Here is a 15,646-nt window from a genome sequence, read left to right as displayed (position 1 = left end):
GAAGATGGCCGCGGCCGGGGGGGGCGTGGCGCGGCCGGAGGGGGCGTGGCCTCCTCGCGAGGGAAGGGGGCGTGGCCGCCGGCGGCGAAGTGGCAGCGCGTCGCGACCAATCAGCGGCGCGGAGAGCGGCGGCCGCGTTCCAGCCCGCGCGCTCCGGCCAATGGCGCGGCGCTCGGGGGGCGTGGCCCGGCCGGCGCCGACACCGGGGCCGCGCGCGGCGGAGCGCGCTCCCCCCCGCCCCCCCCCGCCGGGCCGCGGCCGCTCCGCGCATGGACCCCCCGCGCCCGCCCGCGGTCCTAATGCCCGCCCGCCGCCGCCGCCGCCCGCCCGCCCCGCCCGCGCCGCCCGCCAGCGCCCAGGTACACCGGGGGGGGCGGCGGCCGGGACCGGGGTGGGAGCCGGGGGAGGCGGCGGGGGGGCGGTGACAGCTGACAGCGGCCCGCCCGAAACTTTCCCCGCCGGTAAAATGGCGCCGCGATGGGATAAACTTTGGGGGGCGGGAAGGGGGGGGGTGTAGCGGCGGGGAGCGGGGAGCGGCGGGGGGTCACACCGCCCGCAGCCCCGGGGGATCGCCTGTCCCGGATCGCAGCCCGTGGGATCTCCCGGGATCTCCCGCCCGGCCCCGCCCCGCCCCGGGAGGTCGGTGGGATCCGCTCCCGGCGGGATCCGCTCGGGGCTGGTCACGTGGGCCTCCCGGAGCGGGATCCGCTCGGTGCCGGTGCCGGTGCCGGTGCCGGTGCCGGTGCCGGGCTGGCCCGGCGGGCACGGGAGTGCTCCCAGCCCGGGACACCCGCTGGATCCGCCCGGGGCGGGATAAACGCGGCGTGTGGGTCCATGAGGCGCGGATCCACCCCGGGATGTGGCTGTGCATGAGCTGCGGTGCCAGGCGGGGTCAGGTCAGGCTCTGCCGGGTCCCTGCTGATGCTCAGGCAGTGGGTGACGGTGCTGGACCTGGGGAGAGCTGGGGAACTCCTGCCCGGATCCCACCGCGACCAGGGGGATCCACATGGGATTTACCCCGGGGGACCCCCGAGTGTTGGGCACGGTGCCACCCCCGCCCTGCCCTGGGGGCGCCGATCAGCTCCCCACACCCACCCCCCCATCCCACCGGGGTTTTGGGGATCCCTGCGGACTCGCAGCCGGGGGATCCCCGCTGCCCGGTGCCGTCTGTCCCGCAGGCTCCGCCGGGACCCGCGGGCTGGCCGGGGGAGCGGCAGGAGGTGACCCGGCAGGAGGCGATGCTGCGGGCGCTGGACGCGGGGCTGGAGCGCTGCCTGGCGCTGCACTCGGCCGTGCAGTGCATCCCCGTGCCCCGGCACAGGTACGGACACCGCCGCCCTCCCTCCCGCCGGCACCGGCCCCTGCGGGAGACGGGGTTTTTTCTGCAGGAGGACTTTGGCCGCTGCCGGCCCCGCCGGGATCCCCGGCAGTGAGCGGCTGTCCCGCTGTGGCAGCTCCGGGGACTCCCAGCTGGGAGCATCACCGGGTTATCCGTTTGCAAAATGCTTTTTTCTTGGCCTCTTGCCTTTTTTTTTTAAATCTAACATTTTTATAGGTTTTTTTTTTCCACTCAAGGAACTCTTTTGGCCTTAGGCAAGGCATCCCTGGGCAGGATGGAGGTGACAGTACCCTCTATAATGGTGCTGCCCATGGGCGTGGGGAGCTGCCCCTGGCATGGCACAGGCAGTGGCATTTTGGCAGCCTGCCTGCACCTCTGCCTGTGCCATGCCCAGGGGAATTCCAGCCAACTGCTGGGATGATCCCTGGAGGGGTCAGCAGCATCTCTGGGTACTGCAGGGTGTGGGACACCTGTAGGTGCCTTTCCACCTGGTGATGCCACCAGCATGGTGGGGCCACTGAGACCTTGTGCCACCCCTGTACCCCCACACAAACCACCTGGGGTGGGTGCAGGCCACTGTGGGTGGGAGGTCCTGGCAACTCAGTGGGGGAGGGAGAGTGATAGAGGGTCCCAGGGGCCCCATCCCTCCTGATACAGCCCCCTCTGCTCTCCCTGGCAGGAAGCTCTCGGGCAAGGCAGGCATTGATGAGGTGATGGCAGCAGCAGTGCTCACCAGCCTCTCTGCCAGCCCGCTGGTGCTCGGGCACCCACCGGCCACTCACGCCCCAGGTAAGAGCATGTCCCTGTCCCCCCATCCCTGGACACGTGTCCCACGGCAGGGCCTGATCTTCTTCCTCCCTCTCACCAGAGCCTGGCAGCGAGGTCTGGAAGGAGGCTCCTGCCATGTCCTCCAGCTGCAGCAGCAGCAGCAACACCAGCGGGGACTGGAGCTGGGACCCTGCCAGCGACCGATCCACCCCCTCCACCCCCTCACCTCCCCTCTCCAGCCACGTCCCCAGCACCTTCCTGCCTGGCCCCCTGCCAGATGAGGGCCCTGATGAGCCCGATGGCACACACTTCATCTTTGGAGAGCCCACCCCGCGGAAGAGGAAGGTGGGATGAAGCTGGGGATGATGATGGGGGTGAAGTTGGGTTTCGGGAATAGTAAGGATGGGGATGAAAAGGAGGATGAGGTTAAGGATGGGGATGAAAAGGAGGATGAGGCTAAGGATGGGGATGATAGTTGGGACGAGGTTGGATGTGTGAATGAGTTTGGGAATGGGGATAGTGAGGATGGAGATGAGGAGGATGACATTTGGGGTGGGGATGAAGAGGATGAGATTGGAGATAAGGATGACAGTTGAGATGAGTCTGGGGGTGTAGGTGATGATGGGGGTAAGGTTGGGGATGGCAGTGAGGATGATATTTGGGCTGGGATGACAGTGGGGCTGGAGATGAGGTTGGGAATGAGGACGAGGATGGGGATGGGGCTGCCGTCCTGACACCTCTCTCCTTCAGAACTCCACCAAGGTGATGTTCAAGTGCTTGTGGAAGAGCTGTGGCAAAGTCCTCAGCAGCTCCTCAGGGATGCAGAAGCACATCCGAACCATGCACCTTGGGTAAGCACATGGGGTACCCCTGGACACCCCCAGACCCCCTGGTACCCCTTGCAGGGTCCTGCAGTGCTGGGGGAGAGCGTCCCAGCCAGCCTCTGCTCTCCCTGCAGCAGGAAAGCCGACCTGGAGCAGAGTGATGGCGAGGAGGATTTCTACTACACGGAGCTGGACGTGGACGTGGACGCGCTCACTGACGGGCTCTCCAGCCTCACTCCGGTCTCTCCCACCTCCTCCGTGCCTCCCGCCTTTCCCGGCCCCGAGGCTCCTCCTCCACCGGCGCTGCCCATCCTCGACCTGGCCCTGGCCTCCCCCTGCAGCCCCCCAGCCCCCCCTGGCCGCTGCCACGTCCACACTGACCACGCGTACCAGGTGAGGGGCACAGGGATGGAGTGGGGACAGGGATGGAGCGGGGTCAGAGATGGAGGGGTGACAGGGATTGAGGTGGGGACAGGGATGGATGTGTGGCTGCTGCACTCCACCGTGTCTGATGAGGTTTGTGTCCTCTCTCTCCAGGGCTGCCGGACCCCCCCACGGCCACCGCTGTCCCCCACCGTCCCCACCCCGCCACCCCCCAAGCCACCGGCCGTGCCCAGGTGAGCCATTGCTATCGTGCCCCACCCCGTCCCCTCTCACCCCTGTGTGTCCCCCCGTTGTGACTGTCCCCTGTGCCCGCAGGCGGCCACGGGGCGAGGCCAAGAAGTGCCGCAAGGTGTACGGCATGGAGCACCGGGAGATGTGGTGCACGGCGTGCCGCTGGAAGAAGGCCTGCCAGCGCTTCCTCGACTGACGGAGCCCCGCCGCTCCCTCCTTCTTGCACATTTTGCACTCGAGGTGCCTTCGCGCCCCCCCGGCCGCCCCCCCCGGACTCAGGGAACGGCCCCCCGAAAGCTTTATGCACACACACACACAGCCCCCCCGCCACAGAGCTTGTCCCCCCCTGCCTTTTTTTTTTTCCCTTTGAAAATAAGCTAAATCCAACAATCCAACCCCGCTCCTTGCCGGCGGGGGCTGGCAGGGGGTGTCTGTCCCCTCCCTACTCCGGTTTGGGGACCCCACATGGCTCAGATAAGCTGTGCCTGTGGCCGGCGGGGGCTTGGAAAAGGGGGTGTCCGTTCCTGCCCCCCCACCTGCTCCCGGGGGGCAGCCCCAGTGCCCAGGGCAGAGGTGGGCGCCTGCCCCCCCCTCACCTCCCCCAGGGGGGTTTTTACTCTTTGTAATGTCATTTCTCTCTCTCGTTTTGGGGAGCCCCCACCGGGGCGATGCCCCGGGAAGTGCCTGCAGGAATGCGCCCATTTGCACTAAGCCAAACTGCACAAAGAGGGGTCTTTTTTTTTTTGTTTTCCTTTACTTTTATTATTTTTTTTTCCTTCGTGTGGTTTTTATTTTTTGAATAAAATATATGAAAATTCGTATTTTTACCTACTCCCTCCCACAGCACGAGAGCGCGCGGGCCGCGGCAGCGGGGTGCCTCCAGCCCTGGGTGGGTTTCAAGGGGTTTAATTCACTTTAAACCCCCTTTTTACCCAAAAAAAACCATTTTCCCCTCCAAACCCTTTCTCCCCTCTTGCCCTGTCATTCTCCAGCCCAGGCAGCAGCTCGAGTTTGGCCAGGCCATGCCACCCCACTCCTCTCCCCATGCAGGGAGGGGACAGGGAGGGGTGGTGGCCCTGCCACTCTCCTGCCCTGTGGGAAGGTTCCTTTTGCATCAGGGACCCCCCACCATTGCAGGGTCCCTCCTTGCAAGGGGTTGGACACTGCTTTGGCCCCATGGGTCAGGCTGGTGCTGTGCCCCTACTTGTCCCCTCCAGGGATGTGATGTGTCAGATCCAAAAGAAAAAAAATAAATGGATTTTTTTTAATGATTCCTGTTATTTAGTTACTGTTAAGATGGGCAGGGTGGGCACCCTGGGCCCTTTGGAACCCCCAGACCCACAGCTGTCACCCTCCTCCTGCATTCCACATCCCCCAGGAATGGCATCACTCTGTGCATCCTCTTGGGAGTTACTTTAATGTCAGGTAATGCCCAAAAAATAAGGAAATTGCCACCAACAGGCAGCAGGGAAGGAGGGAATGAGCCACAGGTGCCTCTTTTGAATGGGGAAGCGGGAGGGAGCAGCACCTCCAGCCTGGGGGTGAGCAGTGCTCCCTGCTGGTCCCCATGTTGCCCCATCCTTCCACACGGGGCAAGGAGGAAAATAAATTACATTAAAAAAAAGAAAAAGCAGACAAAATTGTAGCAGCAATTTCCCAATTTATTGAAACTGATTGATTTTTGCAGGTATGTCTAAGCTAAATCCCATCACAAAGGTTCTATCCGAGGGGCAGCCCCCGGCAGGCGAGGAACTGGGCAGCAACTAGAAAATAAAATCAGATTTACCTGAACTACATCGACAGAAAATCAGTACAACACAGCATGTTCTCCCACTGACTTCTGGTTACGAAATCTCCTCAAACCTCCCCAAAATATTAAACACATCTTCAATACAAACACAGGTTTATAATAATTAATATAAAGTCAGTATAATATAGAATATTCCCAGAAAAAAAAAATCAACAATCTTCAAACACCGTCCTTTTTGTGTTTGTTCAGCTTTATTTTTGTAGACAGGTTTAAAGCACGTTGAAAAATAAATATATATGAAAGCATACACACAGCACTCTGACTAGGGGGACTGAAAAAAAAGGCTGAAATTCAAAACACGACTCAGATCTACAAAATCAAAGGAACCATTAATTATGGCTTTCATAGGAGTCGCACGTGTCACAGAATGAGTGAAAATTAGATTCTCTCTCAGAATATTGCAAAAAATTCCAGTTTTTGCATTGTTTTTATGGAGTTTCTTTCTTCCAGGGTGATGTGCAAAAGGGGGGGCTTTGAGGGGAGGGTGCTCAGGGACAATCCCAAAATGCAGCCGCCCACCCCAAAGCCACAGCTTTGCTTCAGGGAAGCGGAGTGTTTAAAGGCAGGAGTGGGGAGAGGAAACAAAAGGGGAAGTAACGCTGGAGTGGGTTTCCTTCCGGACAAAAATTACTCGTTTTGTTGTTCAAAAACCTGATTTTTAATTAAAGGAAGGAAAAAAAAAGGGAAGGGACAATCATTTTCCAAACCTTCATTAGAGAAGTCCCCCTTGCCTCCCCGCAAAGCTGCTCTGCGGCTTTGGGGTGACCTTATAAACCACAAAACTGGGGAATTCATGATTTCAAGAATAGTTTTGGAAATCCCAAATCAACGCAAGGACCTCGTTTGTCTCCATCCTTTAAGATGTTCTCCAAGTCCACGGATCCCTGGGATGTTTTCCAGAGGGCACAGACAGGACGAAGCCCTCTGCCCCATTCCGCTCTCTACTCCTGGCACTCAGATTTAAAGTGAAAAATGAGGGTAATCAAGGAATTCAAGGAGGAACATTTACATGTACAAATTTTACATAGAACTCTTTAAAAAAATGAGTTGCAAGTTCTCAAGACGGAGTATATCCATGTTTTACCTCTAAGGGAGTTATTGTTTTGGAACTAAGTCTGTATATATATACACACACATATATATATATATATATATTTAGAAAAAATTAAAAAAAGGGAACCTCAGTGAAGTATACAAAGCCCTGAAGGGAAATACAAAGACGAGATGCGGAACAGGCAGAATTAGTGGGGTTTTGTTTAAATCTCCAAGAGCAGAAGTTTGCATAGGCAGTATATCCGAGAGACCCCGGAGAGAAGCTGGAGGGATGTGATCACCTGGAGTGACTGATGAAGTTTATAAAGTTTCAGCATAAAAACCACGCCCAAATTCCTTTTTTTTTTTCAAACCCAAGTCGGAGCATGGAAGGTTAAAGATGAATCCCTGCATTTCCAACTCTGCACACCTCCATCAGAACAAAGCACTTCAATAAACATCAGGTGTGAGAAGGGTTTTATTTGGTACACGGTGTGTGTTAGTGGGACAGAAGCACGTGTGAGGTTATGACACGGGAAAAGTTAGTTCTTATGTGGATTTTTTTTTTTTTTTACTTTATTTTTTGCATCCTCAGTTCAAAGAGCCTCAAAGTGACACAATTTGGAAACACTCCTGAGGGCTACCTGGCTTTCTGCCCACCTTTAATAAAAGTAAGGAAAGAAAAGAATAAAATAATTCCAAAGGAATTGTGAAGAAAGCTCAGCACTCTGTAACTCTGATGACAGAACTGACTCACCCAAGGGCAGGGAGGAAGAGGAGGGCTTGGCCCACACCGGCTCCTCCTCAGAAGGTGGATGCACACACTAGCATAGCAATGTGACACAAACCGAGGGGTTTGAACTGTTTGAGCTTTAAAATTCTCTTTTAAATAGATTTTTACCTGTAAAAAGCAAAGCTAAAGACAAATCTTTAAGTACTGTATGTATTTGTCGACATGCAACAGGTGAGGCTGCACATTCTCAGGACTTCAGGCACCCCCTAATCCCTCCATATTTACAGGGTAAATGACAATAAATACAGAGCCCACACTCTGGGGGCCCAAAATTGGGATAAGGGAACAGCCTCCTTGCTCTGAGACCCCCCAAAACCACTGGAAAAAGGAATATAAAAGTCCAATTGTGACATACTGAGTGGGTTTTTACAGCTTTTTAAATAAGGGAGGGGAAGGAAAAGAAGCTGAAATACAAAATGAGATTTTTACAAGTTAACAAAAATGTTCCTGCATGACCCGCTCTGCTCTCCCCATAATTAAGAGGGATGCTCTTGATCAGGCATTGCTCACTGCCTAAAGCAACAAGTGCCACTAACTCCTCCAGTCCAAGGGGTGGCAGCAGCAGCAGCGCTGGCGTGGCCTCATTGAGCCACACAGGATTTTAGGACAGACCCGTGTTCCCACATCACTGAGCACCCCCAGATCGATGGGGCAGGAGCCCAGAGGCTCCCAATGGAAACAACGGTGAACTGGGTGATGGAGGCAGAGAGAAGGTGGTGAATGTCTGCAAGGAACTGAGGAGCAGAGAAAGGGAGTGAATGCCATAAACCCAGGATGCAACTGGAAGGAGGGAATGGAGAGAGAACCCAGCTCCTGCAGGTGCCAGGATCGAGGCTCCCACCACACTCCACGGAATCCTGGCACCGAGTGGCTTAAATCCTTTCAGATCACTTGGGGGTTTATTGTACAATAAATATACTTTTAATTCCTTTGCTGGGTGGAACCACACTTTTCCTCATGGACCACCAGGCCTGCAGGAAGGAAAATAGCACCTTGAGTCATTTGGCTTCTGGCAATGGGTTGTCTCTCGTGGCAGGTTTTAAGGTACCACAGTCACAGACATTGTAGAAAATTGCTCGATGGCAAGGATGCAGTGAGGTCTTCAGCTTTTTTTTAATATTATTTAAAAAAGCACCAGAAGCAAAGAGATGAAGGTAGAACAAGCTGTTTCTCAGGAATAAGACAATTCCAACACACGCTGTTGCTGTTATTTAGGTGTAGCTGGAAGAAGGCAACGGTGGCCGATATGAACAGGGAGAACCCAACTATCTGGAAAAGCCCCACAGAGTCTGAGGAGATGCTGGGAGAGAAACCTGGTTCTTATTTAAAGAAAAACTGGTTTATTTGAAAATTTATGTGGAACCAGTGCAACTAAAGCTGAAGGTTTTTGTCATGAATTAAGTAGGTGTTAGACCTACCCATGATCAACGAGAATGTTGAAATTGGCGAGGAAGAACAAGGTACCCAGATGAAATCCCGGCCCCACAGAAGTCCATGGGACAGGAGCAACAAGATTTCACCCTGCTGGGGTCTCGTCACCTTTCCCAGCTCATCCTGCACTTGGCCAAATGCCTCTGGCTTTGCTACAGTTTGCATATATTTGTGAAAAAGGCAGCTGAGCAAAGGGAGAAAAGTGAAGATATTCCTGGAGAAGAATGACAGGTAGAGAACTGTGTCCTCTAGAGCAAAAGGTGCTTCCAGAAGCATAAAAGCATTTCAGTGCCTGTGGATGACCAAGGCTGGAAGACAGGACATGGGTAAGATGTCAGTAGGTCCAAGAAAAGTCATAATCTGTCTTTGACGGTTATTCTTTTGGAAGCTAAGAATCCAAGAGAAGTATTCATAAGGCTGTAATCTGACTTGCCTTTTGATCTATTTGGCTCCATAAAAAATAATTAAAACTCTTTAAATAACTTTGCAAAAGGCCTGTATCATCAGGGGAAGCCCTCCAACACATCCATCCATCTGCTTTCACAACCTTAGCTTGAAATTCCACTGCTGCTGGGATTTTAGCACAGACAAGGTGTAAAAAAACCCCAACCAACCAACAAACCTGCTTTGGACACAAAGACCTCCCCAGTGCTTGGTTTGGAGTGGGCAGGGGAGGAAGATTAATGCTTCACCAGCCTCCTCACACCTGGAGAGACTCCACCTCCCTCTTGGGCAGCCTGGCTGGCTTGGCCAAAAGGGTGGCCACAGGCAGGGGGTCACAGGGGGAAAAGGGAAAGGGAAAAGGGGGAAGGCGAAGTCAGTCGTGCCGCTGGAAGCGACCCTCCTAAGACAGTGTCTGAGTGGAACAGAGAAGGACTTGTTTAGAAAACACAAGAGTTATTTTGCACACATGGACGACAACAAGGCTACTTAGTTTTTCCAACATACTCCTTCCTCCCCACCCTCCCTCCCCCTACAAACAACAGAGCAAAACAAAAACAAAAACAAAAAACCCAAACAAAAAATAATCCCTAAGAAATCCAGGTAAAATCCTTGTCGTTCTCCCCAGAGTTGTCCTGCTCCTGTGGGGAGTCGACATCTTTGTCGTCATCTAAAATCACATCATCCTGTGACATCCCCACGTCATCCTTCCACTTGATGTCGTCGTCGTCTCCCATCTCCTCATCTCCTTCCACTTTGATGTCATCCGGGTCTTCCATGTACTGCCCCTCCCCAGGGTAGCACTCGTCTGGGGACCCCTCTCCCCCGTTGTGGTCCAGGTGCCCGGCCATGCCGCGGCCGGAGCAGTCGGCGCAGACGCCGTGGCGCCGGGAGCCGTGCTTGATCCCCACGCTGGCTGCTGACATGAACACCCGGTTGCAGACCTTGCAGACGTATTTTTTATCTTTGCTGTGGACCTGGAGAAGAAAGACCACAGAGGTGAATGCCAATGGAGGTGGAAGGAGAGCTGCTCCCCTGTCATTGCAAAGGCGAATCCACAACTGCTACCTGAGATCACAACTGGCTTCCACCACAAACTCAAAAGCACCACAATGAGTTCAACCCTGCATTGATGTCACACAATGGAAAGTCCTTTGGGACTGCCTGTTCATCATCACACTCACAAGTCTGAGACAAACTTTTTATCATAATTTTTTTTCTTCCTTTTTCCTTCTGTTTTTCTGGGGTGCAATAGTTGTATCACGCTCACCACCAAGAGGACAATGTTAAAAAGAAATAAATACAATAATCCACAAGCACTGGTTCTGTGAAGACCAGAGAAGAACAACCCCTATAAAACCAGTGTTAATGTCATGGTGATTTAGTGGTCTCCCTCCTGATTCCACTGCTGTCCAGAACCAAAGAACAGGAGCACTCGGAATACCTCCTGTATGTCCCAAAAAATGCCTCTGAATGCACTTCTCACCTTATTTCTGACTACTCTGGTTTGACAAAAAAGTTTCTCTTCCACAACTCATGCTGCAAGATCCTGGGCATATGAAGCTATCGCAGAATACGTGGCCAGAAAATGCTCTGCAGGATAAAATAATTCACCTCCAGAGTGAAACTGCTCTATTCAATGAGCAGAATTACATACTTTGAGAAGCATAAAACACCAGATTAGAAGGTGAAATCTGTCCCTGGCCACTTTTGCTCTGCATGGAAGGCAAGGAGCTTGTCAAAACATCCACCTGCTCCTCTGCCAAAGGAAACCAGAGCAGTGAGAACTCCCAAACTCCACCACAAGGAGCCTCATCAGGTACTTTCTCCTATACAGATATATCTACATGTAAAATACATATTGATTTTATATATATAAAAGTTCAGTTTGAAGGGACCCATGACAATCTTCTAGTCCAACTGCCTGACTGCTTCAGGGCTGCCCAGTATGTCTTATAAATATGTACTTTTCTTTTATTTTTTTTCTTTATTCATTTATATATTAACACCACACGGGGACAGCACAGGCACTCAATGCCCTGTGTCTGGCACTGATCCTCAGGAGACACTTTAGGAAGTGGTGTAGAAGCACAGAAGGATCCAGTGCCAGTGGTTTGGGGTTGTTCTGAGCAGCTCAGCAGCCACCAGAGCCTCAGGTATATATCACCAGTCCCTAATCCTTTTTAACTCGTTTCTTCTTTTCATGCTCACAACAGCCTGTGGGAAAGCTTTTGCTGATTAAAGTCCTTCCTTTTATTTTAAAGCAGCTGCCTGGATGCCTGCTCCCTGCTCCTGCCTCAGCATGGGATCACCAGCTCTCACCACCTGACTCTCCACAGCCCTGTGCTCAGGAATACTCAGCTGAGCTAAAGCTCTTTGGGAAGAGGACAAATTGACCCATTGTAGCCCCTCAGCCCTCACTACTGCAGGACACTGGCTCAGGCTCTGTGTTGCACCAGTGCCAGCCGTGTTCAAAGCCTGTGAGTGCCTCTGATACGCTCTGGCTGCAGGTTCTCCTGTTCTGAGCCAGTCCCCACGACATTCTTCTACTGCATCAACAAAGGCATTAAATTTTATTACTTTTTTAAAGCAGTTGGACAGGGCTGCTCAGAGTCATCCAGCAGGATCTATAGGTATCACTCACTTTCAGCTCATACAAGAATGATTTTCAGGCATCAAAAGCTGAATAGGAGAACAGAAGGTGGTCAGGGGTGCAGAATAAGGGCTAAAAGAGCCATATAAAAAGAAGTCATAAACCAGGTACTAAACCAATTTGTAATTATCACAGAATAGTTTGAGTTGGAAGGGACTTTACAGCTGATCTAGTTCTGACCCCCTGCCATGGGCAGGGACACCTTCCACCTTCCAGAGCAGGCTGTACTTCTACTAAAAAAACAATCATGTCTCTCCCTCTTTTCCAATGCTGACAGCTCAGTCAGCAGGTTCAAAGTGAGCCATATTCCTGGATGCAACTGAACAGAAATTAATCTTATTCCCTTTATTGGCACTGTCCAACACTGAAGACCAAATGCTGTTTCTGTGTTTAATTAGTATTAAACACAGAAACAGCATTTGGTCCTCAGTATTGGACAGTGTCACTAGAAAGGTGATAGTCTAACTGATTAAATGTCCATATTTCAAGAAGAAGAAGGGGAAATATGCTGACAACATCTTAAAACTTATGAAAACGCAATTTTAAAAAGGGCAAGTTCTCACAAATAAAATGCTGGAGCCAACCAGCTGGCACGACAAGGTGCTCCCTGCTGCAAAACCAGTAGCAGATCTCAAAACCTGTGTGCCTGCAGCAGGACTGAGCTCACGCTGGCATCTGCCTCCTGAGCTCCAGCACCCCAAGGAAAGGAGGAAGGGACATCTCAGGGAGCACGCAGTGCCCAAGCAGATGGCTGGGCACTCATCCATGCAGACATGGGAGCAGCAAAGGAAGGGAAGGAGATGACGGGGATTTGGGAACTGTGGAAAGATGTCACACAGGGGCTCCAGGATCCCGGTGAGGGACCTGGGGCATTGTCAGTGGTGAGCCAGGCCTGCTGCTGGAATTATTGCCTAGAAACTAGCTGCTCTGCCACAATACCACCTCTACACCAAGCTTTGAGAACCATTTTAGGATGGCACATCATTTCTACCCTGAAAAGAAAAATAATCAAAGTTTGGCTTAAAATTTTGTTTCTGGAGAAGCTGTGGAGAGCCAGACACCAGCACCAGCCTCGTAGTCAGAGCTGAGGAGCCTCTTTGATAAGGTAAAACAGCATTTTTGATAATTAATCATGGCTAGACCAGAGTAGCCTTGCCTCAAGTTCTTGCTGAGCAGTGTGTTTTAAAGCTTCCTGCACCAAGGCATAGAATTACAGAATTGTTAAGGTTGGGAAAGGCCTCTAAGATCAAGTCCAATTGTTCCCCCAGCACTGCCAAGTCCCTCACTAAATCATGTCCCCAAAAGCCACATTTACATCTTTGTTAAACCCTTCCAGGGATGGTGACTCCACTATTGTCCTGGGTAGCCTGTGCCAGGGCTGAGCAACCCTTTCAGTGAAGAACATTTTGCTAATATCCAAACAGAACCCTGGAAAGCCTCTAGCTGAGCTTGGAGAGCAGAAGGAGGATGAACAGGCAGCCAGCCACAAGGCCTTGGAAAGGCAGGGCAAAAAGATACAGGGGAAGCCTTCAGATGAGCAAACAAAATCCAGACTGAAATGAGGTGAAGCTCCTGTTCTCTTTACCCTGCACAGAAGGGCTGATGCCCCAGCCCTGCCCTTACCAAGGTGTGGCGCTTCATGTGCTCGCGGCGGGTGAACTTCTTCCCGCAGATCTCGCAGGGGTAGGGCCTCTCCCCGGTGTGGGACCTCATGTGTCTCTTCAGGATGCACTGGTGCATGGCAGAAAAGCTGCAGTACGGGCACTTGAACTTCTTCCTGATGACTGTGAACTCGTTGACTGCAAGAGAGAAAGCAGAACACACAGATCAACCTCAGAACGTCTCAGAACAGTCTTCTCATTGACTGTTTCACTATTAAATTAGTTCACTGTGAAATCACACTCTCATCCCTTAACCATCTACATATTTTTAATCCTTATACTGTGCATGACCTGCACCCCCAGCCACCTGCTTCCAACGCATCCATGGATTTCCAACAGGCTATTCCTGACTCTGTCCAATTCCAAGACCCCTCATGCCTGAATTCGGCTTAAATCACTAAAAACCAATATTTTCAGCTTCTGTATTTAAAAATACTCACAGAACACTGTTTGCAGCTATAGTTTTATTGAAAACTATTTTTGCACGAAATAGCCACATATTTAGTTCTGGTATCTACAAAAGGAAACACCTCAAAAACAGCAGCATGGTCAGAAAAATAAGTTTAGTGCAGCGTTAACATTTTCACAGCCCTGCAAAATATACATACCCACAGTACATCTATTTAATGCACAAATACCAGCTTTGGTATGAGCATCATCCTTTGTCTAAACGACAATATTTTATATAGCAGCATTAACTGTAGCAGCATTAAGGTCCTAAGAAATCATCTTTAACATGATCATTAAGGTGATGAAAGGCAGCACCATGGGTAAAGAGCTACTGGACACAGCACCAAGAAATGGAGAAGGAAATAGAAACAGTGACACAGTAAAAATCTGTGTACTTAATGCCACTAAAATATTTATGGAAATGTGTGTTTTTAAAACCAACACAATAATGCTTGGGAAAAAAAATCTTTGGTATTGTCATCTCAAGTAACTTACTTCACTGAGGCTGTTAAAGGAAACAGGCTCCTACATCCCTGAGAGTGAAGGAAAAGCATGAGTGATTCCTGATGGAGCTCCTCTGGATTAACTCTGTAAACTGTCATCTAGTTAATCATCACTGAAATACTACATTCTTTGGGTTATTAGAAAGAATTCACAAACTTCAGGAGAATTCGTGTCCGCTAAATCCTCTTTATATTTAAGATTATAAATAGCAAGGTGCAATTTAACTGTCAGACTCACACCTCCCATCAGCTTCCCATGCCATTTCCTAACAGTAAAATCCTGCTTCTAACACCTGTTCTACACAAACCCCATAAAGCTCTGCCCTGGTTTACCCTTCAGTTCTAAGAATTTAAAAAACCTAGTCCTGATCCTGAAGGGAAGCACTGGAAATTCCCTGATGCACAGGCCAAGGAAAATACTACTAAAACCTCTATTAGAGACAGTGTTGACCTGACTACAGAAAAGGAATTCCATGTTGAATTAAATTCTAAAATACAAGAATAATGAGCAAACATGAAACCTCATTAACAATTATTATGTAATGAAGCCTTTTAAAGTTTGCTGAAATTGCTTTTGCTGGCATCTTACTTTCCCAAGTCAGACAAATCCTTCCCTGCTGCTCCCAAATTTCCAGATAAGATCCACTGGGTTACAACTTTGTTTTCTGGCTCAGCTTTCTCCTCTCTCACTTGCTGATCATTTAAGAGCAAAATAAATAACAAGGCAATTACTCTGACATCTGTCACAGGGGAAGCTGATACTAAAAGCTACACACATGCACAGACAGCCGAGATCTCTGATGCCGAAGATGTCAACGGGAATGGGAGCAGAAAAAATGAACTTGACTTTGCAAAAACCAAACATTTAAACCCAAATGATTAAAGTGTACTACAGTGATTACATAGGAACTTATCCTCAATTCTGACTGCAGCCTGCTCAAATGAAGAGTAAGGACTAAGGCAAGCAGGGAAACTCCAGCTCCCCAAGCCCTGGCATGACATGGTGTTGTCTCCCTGAAGCTCCAAATCCCAGCAGGAACAGGTGGAGCAGAGCTGCACCAGAATATACCTGTTCCATCTCCACAAGCCCAAGGGCAGCAGGACCTGATGGGCTCTCCAAATCACCTTTCCATAGGAAAGAGCTGGGGAAGAAGCTCTTCACTAAGTCCATTGTGCACAACTAAATATTTCTCATTTTTTGTCTCCCTGAGATGCAACAGTATCATGAAAAAGAACTTCCCTGAAGAACTCTAGACAACATTTGTAGAAGTTGGGTTTTTTTCTCCTCAGCTGTCTCTCACACTGAGGAAAGAAACCCCACATGCT

At 51.0% G+C, this 15,646-nt stretch overlaps 2 protein-coding genes across 8 annotated transcripts in view; one reads left to right on the top strand and one right to left on the bottom strand.

The window, feature by feature from the left end:
- Nucleotides 1–269: 269 nt before the first annotated feature.
- SLC2A4RG (SLC2A4 regulator) lies at nucleotides 270–3,809 on the top strand (the record flags this gene model as incomplete). Its single annotated transcript, XM_083873179.1, has 8 exons — nucleotides 270–321; nucleotides 997–1,321; nucleotides 2,019–2,128; nucleotides 2,208–2,452; nucleotides 2,858–2,958; nucleotides 3,066–3,324; nucleotides 3,469–3,548; nucleotides 3,631–3,809. The coding sequence occupies 8 exons, from the start codon at nucleotides 270–272 to the stop codon at nucleotides 3,740–3,742; spliced, it is 1,284 nt and encodes a 427-aa protein (XP_083729305.1). The 3' UTR covers nucleotides 3,743–3,809.
- A 1,270-nt stretch (nucleotides 3,810–5,079) lies between these two features.
- ZBTB46 (zinc finger and BTB domain containing 46) overlaps nucleotides 5,080–15,646 on the bottom strand; it is a 51,601-nt gene continuing 41,034 nt past the window's right edge. For 6 of the 7 annotated variants that reach the window (XM_083873301.1, XM_083873298.1, XM_083873302.1 and 3 more), the window contains 2 exons: nucleotides 13,330–13,505; nucleotides 5,080–10,030 (listed from right to left, as the gene is read on the bottom strand). In XM_083873301.1, coding sequence (XP_083729427.1) covers nucleotides 9,644–10,030; nucleotides 13,330–13,505 — 563 coding nt within the window. In that variant the 3' untranslated portion in view covers nucleotides 5,080–9,643. The remainder of the gene's footprint in view (nucleotides 10,031–13,329; nucleotides 13,506–15,646) is intronic. The other variant, XM_083873304.1, reaches the window with a different exon arrangement.

The sequence above is a fragment of the Zosterops lateralis genome, assembly GCF_965231275.1.
Source record: "Zosterops lateralis genome assembly, chromosome: 16".
NCBI lineage: Eukaryota > Metazoa > Chordata > Aves > Passeriformes > Zosteropidae > Zosterops > Zosterops lateralis.
The sequence above is the reverse complement of the archived record's forward strand: the minus strand, read 5'-3'. Positions and strand labels throughout refer to the sequence as shown.